General features: G+C 45.1%; 1 protein-coding gene across 1 annotated transcript in view; it reads right to left on the bottom strand.

Annotated features, from left to right (window-relative positions):
* The window catches only part of LOC122539550 (probable ATP-dependent RNA helicase DDX60), a 148,737-nt gene that overhangs the window by 106,267 nt on the left and 25,413 nt on the right, over nucleotides 1–17,057 (bottom strand). Inside the window, exons 4-7 of the mRNA XM_043674534.1 lie at nucleotides 12,003–12,233; nucleotides 10,786–11,142; nucleotides 5,759–5,875; nucleotides 2,795–2,959 (exon numbers count right to left, since the gene is read on the bottom strand). Coding sequence (XP_043530469.1) covers nucleotides 2,795–2,959; nucleotides 5,759–5,875; nucleotides 10,786–11,142; nucleotides 12,003–12,233 — 870 coding nt within the window. The remainder of the gene's footprint in view (nucleotides 1–2,794; nucleotides 2,960–5,758; nucleotides 5,876–10,785; nucleotides 11,143–12,002; nucleotides 12,234–17,057) is intronic.

The following is a 17,057-nucleotide window of genomic DNA, read 5'->3' as shown; positions in this document are numbered from 1 at the left end:
AGTCCACATTGGTGCCCTGGGGTTGAAGTGTTCCGAGGCGGAAGATGAGGCGTTCTTCCTCCAGGCGTCTGGTGGTGAGGGAGCGTCGGTGGAGTAGGCCCAGCACCTCCATATCCTCGGCAGAGTGGGAGGGGGAGTTGAAATGTTGAGCCACTGGGCGATTTGGTTGATTGATGCGGGTGTCTCTGAGATGTTCCCTAAAGCGCTCTGCGAGGAGGCGTCCAGTCTCCCCAATGTAGAGGAGACCCCATCGGGAGCAACGGATGCAATAAATGATATTAGTGGATGTGCAGGTAAAACTTTGATGGATGTGGAAGGCTCCTTTAGGGCCTTGGATGGAGGTGAGGGAGGAGGTGTGGGCGCAGGTTTTATAGTTCCTGCGGTGGCAGGGGAAGGTGCCAGGATGGGAAGGTGGGTTGTAGGGGGGCGTGGACCTGACCAGGTAATCACGGAGGGAATGGTCTTTGCGATGAAGGAGCAGAATTAAACCGTTCGGCCTGTCGAGTCCACTCCACCATGCAATCATGGCTGATGTGTTTCTGAACTGAAAATGTGTTGCTGGAAAAGCGCAGCAGGTCAGGCAGCATCCAAGGAGCAGGAGAATTGACGTTTCGGGCATGAGCCCTTCTTCAGGAATCAGTCTGTCTTAAGGACATTCAATGACTTGGCCTCCACAGCTCTCTGTGGCAATAGTTTCCACAGATTTACCCCCCTCTGGCTGAAGAAGTTCCTCCTCATCTCAGTTCTAAAGGGTCATCCCTTCAGCCTGAGGCTGTGCCCTGGGTCCTAATGTCTCCTCTTGGTGGAAACATCTTCTCCATGTCCACTCTATCCAGGCCTCTCAGTGTTCTACACGTTTCAATCAGATCCTTGTCATCTTTCTAAACTCCATTGAGTACAGAATCCTCAACCGCCCTATATATGACAAGCCCTTCATTTTTGAGCTTATTCTTGTAAACTTCCTCTGGACCTGTTCCATCAGAGAAGGTACAGAAGCTTGAACACACACACACACCAGCCGGTTTTGTAACAGTTTCTACCCTACTGTTGTTAGAATACTGAATGGGCTCACAAACTCTTAACAGTCGCCTGTACCTGTGTTTTTGTTTTTGCTGCTGTTTACCTATTATTTACTGATCCATGCTACAAAGCTTTTCACTGTGCCTCGGTACATGTGACAATAAATTCAATTCAATCCAATTCAAATCCAAGCACAGCACATCCTTTCTTAGATATGGGGCCCAAAACTGCTCATGATATTCCGAATGCAGTCTGACCACAGCCTTCCATAGCCTCAGATTTTGTACATCCCTGTTTTTGTATTCTAGCCCTCTCGGACTGAATGCTAATATTGCATTTGCCTTCCTAATTGCCAAGTGAACCTATATGTTAACTCTCAAGAGAGTCCTGAACTAGAAATCCCAAGTCCCTTTGTGCTTCAGATTTCCAAAGCCTTTCCCCATTTAGAAAATAGACTATGCCTCAATTCACAGCAACAATAGAATCCCAACTGTGTGGGAATAGAAGGTGAGGGAGAACGGGAGGACGGCAGATGCTGGAGATCAGAGTCAAAAAGTGTGGTGCTGGAAAAGCGCAGGAATGTTTCTGATGAAGAGCTTATGCTTGAAATGTCAACCTTCCTGCCCCTCAGATGCTGCCTGACCGGCTGTGCTTTTCCAGCACCACACTTTTTGAAACAGGCCATTCGGCCCAACTGGCTCATACCAACCCCAAACAGCATCCCACTCAGACCCATCCCCCTAACCTATATTTCCCATGGGGAGAAAGTGAGGACTGCAGATGCTGGCGATCAGAGCTGAAAAATGTGTTGCTGGAAAAGCGCAGCAGGTCAGGCAGCATCCAGGGAACAGGAGAATCGACGTTTCGGGCATAAACATTCGGGCATTCCGGAAGAAGGGCAACACATTTTCAGCTATATTTCCCATGGTTAACCCACCTAACCTGCACATCCCTGGACACAATGGGCAATTTCCCATGGCCAATCCATCCTAACCTGCACATCTTTGGACTGTGGGAGGAAACCGGAGCATCCAGAGGAAACCCACACAGACACAGGGAGCATGTGCAAACTCCACACAGACAGTCACCCGAGGCTGGAATCAAACCCAGGTCCCCTGGTGCAGTGAGGCAGCAGTGCTAACAGCCACCGTGGCGCCCATCTTCCTATCGAAGTGCATAACCTAACACTATCCCACACTGTAACCCACCTGACACCTTTTTGCCCGCTCTTCTAACTTCCACGTCCTCCTGCAGCCCCTCCCCTGCACCCTCAGCAGTACCTCTACCTTCGCCTGTCACTGAGGCCAAACCTGTCTAGCCTTTCCTCAGAAGGCAATCTGCTGGTTCCAAGTATTAGTCTAGACATCCTTGTCTGCACTGGTTCTGACTCTTCATTCTACGGGTGACCAGTACTAGGTGCAGTACTCCCTGTGCGGATTGAATCCCACCATGGTAATGAAATTGGAATTCAATCTGGATTGCTAAGGTCCTTTATGGAAGGAAGTCTGCCATCCTTACAAGGATGTGGTCTACATGTGACTCCAGACCAAAATGGATGCTTCTGAGCAGTTAGGGATGGACAATAAATGCTGGCCCAGCCTGGGATGCCCATGTTCCATGAATTAATTGAATGAATGACATTTTCCACGAACATGTGAATGTGGTTTCAACCTCTTAAAGCCAGTTATCCATCCAGGAAGCCAACCACTCCTTGAGGAACTTCTTGGTCCAAAAATATTTCTCAATAATTACAGGTCTCGAAAGGCAGAGTTACCTCGTGAGGTTCTGCCTTTCCACCTTTTTTGGCTGCAGACCCAACCATCGCCAACTCCTGAGCGTACATCTTCAGAGCCACTGAGCAGGACACAACGCAAAGAATTCTGCTGATGTCGGATCCCTGGGGCCATATACCTTTCAGCTGGGAGAAGCTGTGCTGAATCTGAAAGAATACAGAGTGTCAGTTTCTGACTGATGTGCGTGAAAGAGATTGTGCTCCCACTGTTAGTCAAATGCAGTAAATTAGATTACAGTCACAGTCATTGAGATGTACAGAACGGAAACTGACCCTTCGGTCCAACTCATCCATGCCAACCAGATATCCCGACCCAATCTAGTCCCATTTACCAGCACTTGGTCCATATCCCTTCAAACCCATCCTATTCATATATCCATCCAGATGCCTTTTAAATGTTGCAATTGTACCAGCCTCCACCACTTCCTCTGGCAGCTCATTCCATACACGTACCACCCTCTGCGTGAAAACGTTGCCCCTTGGATTCCTTTTATATTTGTCCCCTCTCACCCTAAACCAAGCCCTCTAGTTTTAAACAAATTAAATAAATAAATGATGCATCAAGGAAACAGAACATTCACCTTATCTTTTTCTCCACATGAAGTGTCCAGCCTGATCATACTTTCCTGTCTGTCTCACACAGCCACTTGTCTTTCCTGGGCAATATTCCATTGAGATGACTGCTTTATCTCCAGGCTCCTGCCCCCACAATGAATCAGATGCTTCTGGGTTCAAGCTCCCAAATCAAGAAATCGGGCAAAACATTCCAGGGTATTCCCACCCGCCGCCACCCCCACCCCACACCCCCACCACCACCAATTCCCCTCACCCAGTTTGGTGACAAAATTCACCTCGTGTCCTGTGGGGAACATCAAAGATGCCGAGACATTGCCTCGAAGGAGTGAAAGGGAGTCCTTGCCCAGTGCTCTCAACAACATTTATCCCTCCAACAAAGTCACCAAGAGAGATCAGTCAAGTCTCTGTTCATGGGATCTTGCTGTGCCTGACACTTACAGCTGTGTTTCTCACCTGGCAAGGTTGACTGCCCTTGGGCACTTGCACAGGGCTTGGAGGAGGTTAGTCTGAACCTGGGTCCCCTGGGCGCTGTGAGGCACCAGTGCTAACCACTCAGCCAGTGTGCTGCCCATCTTCCTATCAAGGTACATAACCTCACACTTTCCCACACTGTAATCCACCTGACACATTCTTGCCCACGCTGCTAACCTCCAAGTGCTCCTGCAGCCCCTCTCCCGCACCCTCAACACTCCCTGTACCTTCGGCTATCGCTGTGGCTGAACCTGTCCAGACTTTCCTCAGAAGGCAATCTGCTGGTTCTGAGCATGAGTCCAGCCAGTCTGAACACAAACCAATAAGGAATGGAAACATGCCCTCAAACCTGCTCCGCCAACCAGTAGGACCACACCCGATATATTAGCGCCTAAACTCCACTTGCCTGGCCCAGCCGCCCATAACCCTGCAATGCCTTCTCAATCAGCAGTCTGTTCGATTCAGACTCAATTATATTCAAGGGGAAGAAATTCCTCTTTATCCCTCCATCTAAGCTGCTGCTTGAAGTCACCTTGCAAGCTCAGGTGGAGTATCCCTACACAGGTTCGACAGAAAGGTTTACCAATCCTCACTGCCACCTGCACTTTCTGAGAACCGCCAACAAACACTGGCCTTACCACCGGACGGAGTGGCATTGGCATTGCTGCATTGGCCCAGGGCGAGTAGTTGAGGCGCCCAGGCTAATGTTTTGGCGACCATGTGTTCAAATTGCTTGAAAAACCCACCCCAGTGATTTTACCATGGCTCTGTCATTTGTGCAAATTAGTAAGCCATTCAAACCCCTTCAGACTGCTTCACCGTTCAATAAGATCACGGTTGATCTGATTCTAACCTTAACTCCACACTCTTGTCTACCACAGATAACCTCTCATAACTCTGCACATCACCAATAATTGGGAAAACCCATCTGGTTCACTAATGTCCTTCAGGGAAGGAAATCTGCCATCTTTACCCAGTCTGGCCTACACATGACTCCAAACCCACAGGAATGTGGCTGCTCCTTAACTGCCCCATGAAATGACCCTAGAAAGCTATTCAGTTCTTGGACAATTAGGAATGGGCAACACATTTCCCATGAAGGAATAGGTAAAGTGTGAAAATGAGAGCAAAATACAGACTGAAAGATGCAGAAAGATAATTCATAGAATCCCTACAGTGCAGAAACAGGCCATTCAGCCCATCAAGTCTACACTCACCCTCCAAACACAATCCCACCCAGACCCACCCCCTCCCTGCATTTCCCATGCTCAATCCGCCTAACCTGCAGATCCCTGGATGCAATTGGCAATTTAGATTATATTAGATTCCCTACAGTGTGGAAACAGGCCCTTCGGCCCCACCAGTCCACACCGACCCTCCAAAGAGTAACCCACCCTGACCCTTTTCCCTCTGACTATTGCACCTAAAACTATGGGCAATTTACCATGGCCAGTTCACCTGACCTGCACATCTTTGGACTGTGAGAGGAAACTGGAGCACCAGGAGGAAACCCACGCAGACACGGGGAGAATGTGCAAACTCCACACAGATAATTGTCTGAGAGTGGGATCGAACCCAGCTTCCTTGAGGCAGCAGTGGTAACTAGTGAGCCACCATGCCACCCCCATTGAAGGAATGTAACTTGACAGAGAATTATAAAGAAAGACTTGGACTTGCATCATACATATGAGGATCTTCGGATATCCCAAAGATCACCCAAGAGAAATTTGAGGCGAGTTATGAAGAAACAAGTGAAAATGTTGAAGAAGAATGGGAGCAACTGTAGAGTATATGGGAAAAGAAAAGAGCCGTTTCTCAGATGCAAAAGATCTTAGTTTTAAATAACACAATTTTCATGCTTCAGTCAATGTTTCACAGTTAGACGGAGAGCAATCCTACCTCTTTCTGCACTTGTTTCACCAGTTTTTCTTTATTTGGGATACGAAACACTTGATTGTAGATGGAAGGGGCAACTTGCACCAGCCATTTCTGGGCACTTTTTAAATCGACTGCATGCTGCAGCATTAGGGAACGAAGAAAAACTCCAGTCAACTTGACAGCTCGGCAATGAAAAACACGTTCACTTGAAGCATGTACATTCTGAACAACACAACACTGCGGCGCAGAGAAAGAGGAGACAACTTACTTGAGCCTGAGAGACAAGGAAAACTCAGGTTGTTTTCCCTGGAGCGGCGGAGGCTGAGGGGAGACTTGATAGAAGTTTATAAAATTATGAGATGCACGGATAGGTTTGACGGTCAGAACGTTTTTTTCCCCCAAGAGTTGAAATGTCCAATACTAGGAGACATCCATTTAAAGTGAGAGGGGGAAGGAGATGTGAGGGGCAGGTTTTTTATACAGCGTGTGGTAGGAGTCTGGTGCTGGAGGCAATACAATAAAGGCTTTTAAGGGGCTTTCAGATCAGTACATGAATATGCAAGGAATAGAGGGATATGGACCCAGGGTGGGCAGATTTAACACCAGCTTGAAAACATGAATGAACAAAGCTGGAAATGAATGTTAATATCTGAAAAAAAAAAATGGCCATGAAGCTGTTAGATTGTTTCAATGGGCTGAATGGCCTACCCCTGTTCCTTTGCCTATGTCTTATGGCCTTCTTTAAGGAAAGCAGCCTGCCATCTTGGGCTGCCACCCAGGTTTTACCTCCTGATTGGCAATGCTTCTGTTAGCTCCCATAACATTAAAATCTGCATGGGTAACATGTTACTGAAAGATTCAACAGACACTTAGTACAGGTCCTGGTATATACAGATATTATACGCACAGACACTTCAGCATCTGGGTTAATACTGAGCTGTTCAGTTACAGACAGTAGTAGGCTCCCTTCAGTGTGTCACACTTCAGGTTATGATGGGGTCTGAGACCTTTACCCCCTTAGGTCACATGCACAGATACGGTGATAATTTCATGAACATGTCTCTTGAAGGTACACTGCGTGATAACTGTGAAACATAAAACAAAATTTACTTTCCTAAATCAGAGTTTTCATATGAAGATAGGAACAGGAGTAGGTCATTCAGCTTATACAGCGTGTCCTGTCATTCAGTAAGATAATGCTTTGCTCACGCTTTGATGTCTTTTACTCATCCGATCCACAGTATGCCACTGTTAAGCAGAAATCTATCTAACCTTAAACACAATCGAAGACTAAAGCTCCACAGTCCTCAGTGGGAGAGAATTCCAAACTTTCATAACTCTGAGTAAGAACAATTCTCCTTCTCTCAGAACTAAATTAATTACATTAGCTTAAAATTGTGTCCCCTGGTTCCTGACTTCCCAAACGGCTCTATAAATGCCGGAGGAAACATCACAGAAGCGCTTCACAGGAGGTTCCCAAGCACTGAGGATGTCACCTAGACAGGGGACGAAATGTCTGCAACACAAATTCCCAGCTCGGCGAACAGAACCACAACAGGAAGAGATATCTTGCCTGAATCTACTGTTTATTTATTTTGTATTTTTAATCTCGCGTTCTTCGAAACTGTAGGGACTACATGCCTAGTTTCTCTTCAAGTCTGGTGAATCTTTGCTGCACTCCCTCTATGGCAATTATATCTTTGCTGAAATAAGGAGTTTAACACTACACACAGATTCGGTCTAACCAAGCTCCTATACAACTGGAAGGAAAAGCCACTACTCCTGTACTCAAGTTCCGATAAAGGGGAACATTCCCATCTGCCTTCCTGCGAGTTCAGTCCGACACCATCCTGGTGGAAAATGTATAATCCATCAGGTTAATAAACAAATAGGTACATAATTAAATCAGCTGGGAGAAAGTGAGGACTGCAGATGCTGGAGATCAGAGTCAAGAGTGCGGTGCTGGAAAAGCGCAGCAGGTCAGGCAGCATCCGAGGAGCAGGAGAATCTGCGTTTCAGGCAAAAGCCTTGATCTGGCATTCCTGATGGAGGGCTTTTGCCCGAATCGTCAATTTTCCTGCCCCTCGGATGCTGCCTGACCTGCTGTGCTTTTCCAGCACCGCACTCTTGACATAATTCAATCGGTCAGTCCTTTAATGGCTGGTAGGCAGAAGGAAAGGCAAAAATATTTCAGGATATTTGACATTTTCCTTCTTCTATACTAAGTAATAATTGACTTCCTGAAGTCCAAACCAGTCACTGAATTCTCTCAGACTGCTCCATCAACTGAAGAGGAAGACATCAGCGCCAATTTCTTAAGGTAAGATATCTGGAATTTCTGATGAAGGGCTTATCCTCCTTGGATGCCGACTGCGCTTTTCCAGCGTGACACTTTTTGACTCTGATCCCCAGCATCTGCAGTCCTCACTTTCTCCTAAGGAGCAGTGGGTATTGAATGCTGGCCGAGCCATTGATGTCTGCATCCCAAGAACAAATATATACAAAGGTGATAGGAGATAGTGAGGACTGCAGATGCTGGACAGCCAGAGTTGATAAAACATGGAAAAAGCACGGCCGGTCATGCACCATCCGAGGAGCAGCAGAGTCAACGTTTCAGGCAGGACCCTTCATCCAGACTCCCATATACAAAGGAGATATTGACTGGAGGTATTCAAAATCATGAGGGGTCATGACAGAATAGATAGGGAAAGTCATTCCTAATGGTCAGTAATACAGTATGCCTTTCAGAGACATCTTCACAAGGTCATCACCGCATATAGACCTAAAGGAATTAAGGTCTCAGACTCCATCTTAACTGGGATAACTTGAAGCTTGACCTATTATGAGAAACATGCTCTCCTGCAGTGACTTAACAGACTAATTGCAACTCAGACACTGATGTACCTGTGAATGTAGTAGCTAACTGCAATAACCATAAAAGAATCTCTGCAGTGTAGAAGCTGGCCATTCAGCCCATCAACCCTCCAAAGAACATCCCAGACAGACCCATCCCATCCTTGCATTTCCCATGGCAAATCCACCTAGCCTGCATATATCCCTGGATGCTATGGGCAATTTCCCATGGCCATTCCACTTAACCTGCACAAGTTTGGACTGTGGTAGGAAACCAGCACACTTGGAGGAGATCCATGAAGACACGGGGAGGATTTGCAAACTCCACACAGACAGTTGCCCAAGGGTGGAATTGAACCTGGTTCCTGGCACTATGTGATAATAATTGAACCACTATGTCACCCAACTGGATCTTTTAATACCACATTATCTACAACTAGTTTCTTATTCCACAAGAGGTACCGTGAGCACTGCTTCATCATGTGGCATACCCTAGCTTTCTACAAAGAAACAACTCCAACTGAAGGCTTGAGGAGGTAAAGTCAGAGATTGAAAGTCCTTATCAAAAGAAATAACGATGGTTCAAGCAGAAACCTGTTCACACAGCAGGGTGTGTGGTTAGGATCTGAAACGTGTAGCCAGAGAGTGTGGTGAAGAGGGAACTGGGCTATTGTCGAAAAATGAGAACAGCAATTTGCTACTGAGACTTTATAAAGCTCTGGTTCAGCCCCATTTAGAATACCGTGTCCAGTTTTGGGCCCCACACCTCAGGAAGGACATACTGGCATTGGAGCGTGTCCAGTAGAGATTCACACGGATGATCCCTGGAATGGTGGGTCTAACATACAATGAACAACTGAGGATCCTGGGATTGTATTCATTAGAGTTTAGAAGGTTGAGGGAAGATCTAATAGAAACTTACAAGATAATGCATGGCTTAGAAAGGGTGGACGCCGGGAAGTTGTTTCTGTTAGGCAGGGAGACTGGGACCCATGGGCACAGCCTTAGAATTAGAGGGGGTCATTTAAAATGAAAATGAGGAGACATTTCTTCAGCCAGAGAGTGGTGGGCCTGTGGAATTCTCTGGCACGGAGCGCAGTGGAGGCCGGGACATTAAATGTCTTCAAGGTAGAGATTGAAAAAATCTTAGATGGAAATGTGTTGCTGGAGAAGCGCAGCAGGACAGGCAGCATCTAGGGAACAGGAGAATCGAACGTTTCGGGCATTAGCCCTTCTTCAGGAATGAGGAAAGTTTCCAAACTTTCCTCATTCCTGAAGAAGGGCTAATGCCCGAAACGTCGATTCTCCTGTTCCCTAGATGCTGCCTGACCTGCTGCGCTTCTCCAGCAACACATTTCCATCTCTGATCTCCAGCATCTGCAGACCTCATTTTCTCCCCATTGAAAAAATCTTAATCTCGCAAGGAATTAAGGATTACAGGGAGAGTGCAGGTAAGTGGCGTTCAAATGCCCATCAGCCATGATTGAATGGCAGAGTGGACTCGATAGGCCGAATGGCCTTACTTCCACACCTATGTCTTATGGCCTTATGAAAAATATGTACACGTTTGGCTTTACAACTTAATTTAGTTATGGACCTGTTTATATATATCAATCCCCTTAGTAATTAATAGATAGAAAGTTAAATATATATCGAGTCATAGAGATGTACAGCACAGAAACAGACCCTTTGGTCCCAACTTGTCCATGCCAACCAGATCGCCTAACCTAATCTAGTCCCATTTGCCAGTATTTGGCCCATATCCCCCCAAACCCTTCCTATTCATATACCCATCCAGATGCCTTTTAAGTGTTATAATTGTACCAGCCTCCACCACTTCCTCTGGCAGCTCATTCCATACCCGTCCCACCCTCTGTGAGAAAAAGTTGTTCCTCAGTTCTTTTTGAAAATCATTTCCCTCTCACCTTCAACGTATGCCGCCTTGTTTTGGACTCACCCACCCTAGGAACAAAACCTTGGCTATTTACCCTGCCAATGCCGCTAACGATTTTATAAACCTTTATAAGGTCACCCCTCAGCCTCGTACACACCAGAGAGAAAAGCCCCAGTCTATTCAACCTCTCCCTATAGCTCAAACCTTCCAACCCTGGCAGCACCCTTTTCTGAACCCTTTCAAGTTTAACAATGTCTTTCCAATAGCCGGAAGACCAGATTTCAATACAATTGTTGTTTACCGTCTGAAAACTCGATCTCAGGTATGAACTGCTGCAAATATGATACCCATAAACTCGGAGAATGTCCCAGCTCATTCCAGAAGAGAGGACGATGTTTATTCCTGCCCCTAGCGTGTGGAGCATAAAGATGTGGAACATTCCAGATGCACACTTGCTACTCCAACCGCTGGTGAAAGCTTTGTCTGACATCACCACGAAATACGGATGGTTCTCAACCAAAAAGTCCTTCCATTTCGGATCAAAGCAGTTCGAGAAGTCTGTAAGGACTGGGATGTTGGTGTTGTGTTGAAGGTGGAGAATCAGTGCAGTCCTTACAGAGAGGCAAAGGCAACTTTGATTCCACATACATTCAGCATCCTATAAAGATACGGTGGGGAAAACCAAGATTAGTTAAATCAGGATTCTTTTCCTTTTGCTATTTATTCAGTGTCATTGGCTGCGCCAACATTTGTTAGGTGAAAGTGAGGACTGCAGATGCTGGAGATCAGAATAGAGAGTGTGGTGCTGGAAATGGACAGCAGGTCAGGCCGCATCAGAGGAGCAGGAGAGTCGACATTTCGGACATAAGCCTTTCATCAGGAATGTCATTAATTACCATCGGACCTGGCCCAGCAAGGCTGCTCAATCACTCGAAAGTCTCAAGAAAGGAATGAAACTGAGTGGACCACTTGCCATTGACCTAGGCATTGGAAATGACATCGGTGAACACATTCCTGTCAACACTGCATATGGGAAAAGAGCTGGGTTATAGAGTCAAAGAATCCTACAGCACAGAGCCAGGCTCTTTGACCCAAACTGGTCCGTGCTGACCAAAATATCCATCCACACCAACCCCATTTCCCTGCACTTGGCCTGTATTCTTGCTCTCAAATGGCAGCTTCTGAACTTGGAAAGGTTCCTCCTGTTGTGCTAAACTCCTGATTAAACCCCTGTAAATTGCTGAAAGCTTTTTCTTAATGCCTATTTCAAGGTTAGTTTTTTTAAACCTTGCACTCTTTCAAAAGTTACCTTCCTGTGAAGGCAGCTGAAACATTTGAATATTTTGAAGTGAACCTTTCCAACCCTAAGGAAAGGGAGCAGGCAAAGCAGTAGCCAAGGCACTATGGGCTGAGTGGCCTCATTCTGTAAGATTCTAATCCTGTGCAAATCCTTCATACGGTTCCCAGAACTGTGTCCACACTTATTTATATAAAACCACGCAAGTACACATTTCTTACCTTAAAGAACATAATGATAAACTTTGCCTTCTTCTGTGTCAAGTCAAACAAGAAGCTCTCCACCAGATAAAAGAAATGTAAATTTTGCCCAGGGACGAGGGTAGTCTCATGGATGTATGTCATCATTAAGGAGTCACCGTCAATGACAAAGAACTCAGACTCCACAAAGTCACGGAGCAAGCTCACGTTCCTGGTCAGAAGAGATAGCAACATGGAATCCACTTGTAAGAGCTCCAAACAAGAGCAGAGAATGAATGAATGATCTGTACCGTCTTCCATCCATAATCACACTCACAGTCACAATATCTCAGGATTGAATGCTACAGCAGGAGGCCATTCTGACCAAGAGCTATGCTAATTCCCCACCCTCTTCCCCGTAGCCTGTCAAAATCCTCCTTTCCAAGGATTTCTCATATTCCCTTTTGAAAGATGGGAAGAATTTGATGTGCCCTCCACCAGGGAAGAGGAGGCAATAAAATTCTCCCACTGTCTTTCCTGGTCCTTTCTGAGGCACCCCAAACCTGTCTTCAATGTTACTGTGGTCTTGTTGCCTACTGTATCAGTGAGTCTGATCCAAATCTTGATGGCTCTGTGTAAAGAAGAGATCTCTTTCATCGGTTAATTTTTTTTTTCTAATTTAATTCTGAAATTATTTGTCCAGCAAATTGGAATAAACATTTTTCAGGACCAATCGGTTGAATACTGTTGACAAACTTTTTCTTTGCTATAAGCTCATCTCTAAGGCTTTCTCTTCTAGACAGCAGAGGCCAGATATCCCCATTTTCCACATTATTTAAGCCCCTTAAAGTCAGAGTTCCAGTTCCATGAGTTCTCTCTGCTCTGCCTCCGATAGATAAACATTTTCTATGTGCTGTGTCTCCTAAAGCAATGACAGTTGTCTAACATTAACGACCAGGTTTTGTGTGATTATCTGACAAAGCTTTGTTGTAAAGTGCATCACACTGAAACCTGCACTGTCAACAATAAAGAAATAAGCTCAAAATGTAGGACATTTTATTCCAAATGTACCCAAAAGAGTTTAGTTTCAGCATCATTCCTGATATGTTTCCTTCTCCTTTTCAATGTGTTTAGTTTTCCATCTTCATGCCTTAACCTTCATCTAAAATTACTAGGGCTTGAGTGAAGGAAATCATCTATCCCTCCCTGGTCTGGCCCACATGTGATTCCTGACATGAGTATGGTTAATTCTTAACTACTCTCTGAAATTGCCTAGCAACCAATTCAGTTGTAATTAACCATTACAAAGTCCAAATAAAAGAATGAACATGGGTAGCTAACAGCAGTAAGGGCATCCCTACAGTCCAAAGACTGCCTAACGTTTGAAGAAAGTTGCCACCACCTTCACCAGGGTAACCAAGGATGGGAAAGAGCAGAGGATCATATCCTGTGGAATGGAAACTAAACTGCTCACCAGCTGCTTGCCCTGATATCACATCTTCTCTCAGTTTGGTTTCAATATGAAATCTGATCACACCACATTCTTACACTGTCACTAACACACACACACATGTACACACACACACAATCTTACACTGCATTAGCACATAGTCACAAACGCTCACAATCTTACAGTGCCACGGACACACGCTCACACAATCTTACACTGCCATTAACATAAACACACACACACACACACTATCTTATACTATTAGCGATTTTGGAGAAGATTTGTAGCTCAGGTTGATAAGCATGTAAGTTAGCTTGCTGTGCTGGAAGGTTTCTTTTCAGACGTTTCATCACAATAGCCAGGTAACACCATCAGTGAGAGTCTCTGGTGAAGCGCTGGTGGTATGCCCCGTCTCTCTATTTATAGGTCTTGGTTTCTTAAGGTGGGTGATGTCATTTCCAGGTAGATCGGATCTAAATCGATGTGCTTATTGATGGAATTCTGATTAGAATGCCATGCCTCTAAGAATTCTCGTGCGTGTCTTTGTTTCACCTGTCCTCGGATGTGTGTGTTGTCCCAGTCAAAGTGGTGTCCTTCTTTGTCTGCATGTATGGAAACTAGTGAGAGTGGGTCGTGTTTTTTGGTGGCCAGTTGGTGTTCATGTATCCTGGTGGCAGGTTTCCTGCTTGTTTGTCCGATGTAGTGTGTTTTACAGTTTTTACATGGTATCTTGTAAATGACATTAGTTTTCGCATATTATCTAGTGGATCCTTTCGGTTCATTAGTAACTGTTTAAGCGTGTTGGTAGGTTTGTGGGCTACCATGATGCCAAAGAGCCTGAGTAGTCTGGAAGTCATTTCTGATATGTCTTTGATGTAAGGAAATGTGGCTATAGTTTTTGGTTGCATTGTGTCTGCTCGTTTGGGTTCACTTCTGTGGAATCAGTTTATTGGGTACCCATTTTTCTTGAAAACGTTGCATTCATATATTCTTCTGCTTTTCGTAGTTCTTGAGTGCTGCAGGTGCAATGTAGCTCGTTGAATAAAAAAGGAAGGAAACACACTTATTGCTCAAGAAAATAACACCTCAGGAATGCTTAAAGATGACAAAAACATGAAATAATTCCTGCAGAACAAGGGATACACGACCGTTATTTTAAACAAAACCAACTACCTTAAAAGGGCAAATGCTCTGCTTGCAGATACTGACACTTACCAACAGGTGGCAATAGACCAGACCCCACAACTACTAAACAGAACCTCATCCTTTCTAACAGGACTTCAAAACTCAGGAGAATTAAACAGGACAGACTTCCAAAATATGACACCAGATGGGTCCAAGACACCATGCTTCTGCAGATTACCAAACATACACAAACCTGCCCCCCCCCCCCCCCTCAGACCCAAACATACACAAACCTGGGGCCCCCCTCAAACCCAAACATACACAAACCTGGGGCCCCCCTCAGACCCAAACATACACAAACCTGGGGCCCCCCTCAGACCCAAACATACACAAACCTGGGGCCTCCCTCAGACCCAAACATACACAAACCTGGGGCCTCCCTCAGAGTCATAGTCTCCCTACCTGGTACACCAACACACAGACTAGCCAAGGAACTCCACCAAAATCTAAAACACCTAACTGAAGATTCACGCCACTCCATTCACTCCATCCAAGAATTCCTGAAGACCAAAGATACCAAGATAGAAGAGGATGAAATAATGGTCCTCTTTGATGTTACAGCCCTTTTCACATCAATTAACATCGACCTGGCCAAAGAAACACTGGCGATAAGAATCCAAAATCAGGAATTAGACTGTTGTCAGGAGTAACCATTTTATGCATGCTTTTATTAACCACAAAATGGCTTCTCAGTGCAGAGTAACATCACAAAATGGCTTCTCAGTGCAGAGTAACATCACAAAATGGCTTCAGGCTGCAAATTAACACTATGTTTAAAATGGCTTCTCACCCTGTGAAAAGCCGTATTCCTGCCTTGCTAAGCTAACTGAATCAAAAGATAAAGCAGACAATGGAGCCTTCACAGTATGGAATTAACGAGGCTCGATAGGATATTACTAACCATCTTAGCTAACCTTGAAAAGCAGATACAGTACAGTGAGATAATGTGTAGGAAACAATGTTGTTTCCCAGGAAGTATCATTGGGTTAACCTACTGTCCGTTATATCATTTTATTGGTTATATTCTACAATTACGGCTGTATTATTTCTTAAGAAACATACAAAAATTGCCTTTGTTCCAAATGAATTGCGCAGTTTCTCCAAGGAACACAGAAGCTTTTAACCTCTGTGTTGCTGGGCAAACCTGTGCCCGGCTGTTAAAGTGTGAAATCTTGCTAAAGCAGACCACACTCCTGTTGATTATTTGACTGATCGCAGAACCGAGAGACCCCTTCCGGGGGGTTGAGACCTTCAGCATCACTAATAGGAAAACCGGGACCACATATACCAGATGAACACCAGACATCAACAAAGACAACATCCTGAAGCTAGTGGACCTGTGCTTCACCACCCACTTCACATTCAATAGCAAAATCTACAAACAAGTCAACAGAACACCCATGGGATCACCCAATATCAGGGCTCAGAGCAGAAGCAGTAATGCAGAGACTTGAACAAACTGCCCTCCCATCTACCCAACCCAAACTTTGGGTCCGCGAAGTGGATGACACCTTTGTCATCGCAAAACGGAACAAGTTAGAAGAAACATACAACACCATCAACAATATCCTGACAGGCATAAAATTCACAGAAGAGGAGGAGAGTGACAACGGACTCCCATTCCGAGATGTGACAGTTGGACGTACAGTTAATGGAGAGCTTCAAACCAACGTCTACAGAGAAACAACAAACACAGACTAAATACTTAACTTCAGAAGCAATCATCTCAATACCCACAAACAGAGCTGCATCAAGACGTTATTTCATTGAGCTACATCACACTGCAGCACCCAAGAACTACAAACAGCAGAAGAAAACTATCTATACAACATTTTCAAGAAAAACGGGTACCCAATAAACATAATCCGCCGATTCCTCAGAAACAAACCTGAACAAGCAGACACAACGCAACCCAAAACTATAGCCACATTACCTTACATCGATGACGAATCAGAAATGACTTGTTGACTACTCAGACCCCTTGGCATCATGGTAGCTCACAAATCTACCAACACACCTAAACAGTGACTAATGAGCCTAAAGGATCCATTAGATACCACCTGCAAAATTAACGCCATTTACAAAATACCATGCAAGAACTGTAAAAAACACTACTTGGACAAACTAACAGGAAACCTGCCACCAGGATACATGAACACCAACTAGCCACAAAAGACACGACCCACTCTCACTGGTTTCCATGCATACAGATAAAGAAGGACACCACTTTGACTGGGACAACACACACATCCTAGGATAGGTGAAACAAAGACACGCACGAGAATTCTTAGAGGCATGGCATTCTAACCAGAATTCCATCAGCAAACACATCGATTTAGATCCTGTCTACCTTCCCTTGAAAAACAGAACTGGAAATGACATCACACACCTTAAGAAACCAAGACCTATAAATAGAGAGGCGGGGCATACCACCAGCACTTCACCAGAGACTCTCACTGATG

This window comes from Chiloscyllium plagiosum, chromosome 2 (genome assembly GCF_004010195.1).
Source record: "Chiloscyllium plagiosum isolate BGI_BamShark_2017 chromosome 2, ASM401019v2, whole genome shotgun sequence".
NCBI classification, from domain to species: domain Eukaryota; kingdom Metazoa; phylum Chordata; class Chondrichthyes; order Orectolobiformes; family Hemiscylliidae; genus Chiloscyllium; species Chiloscyllium plagiosum.
This window is presented reverse-complemented; position numbering and strand designations above follow the sequence as displayed.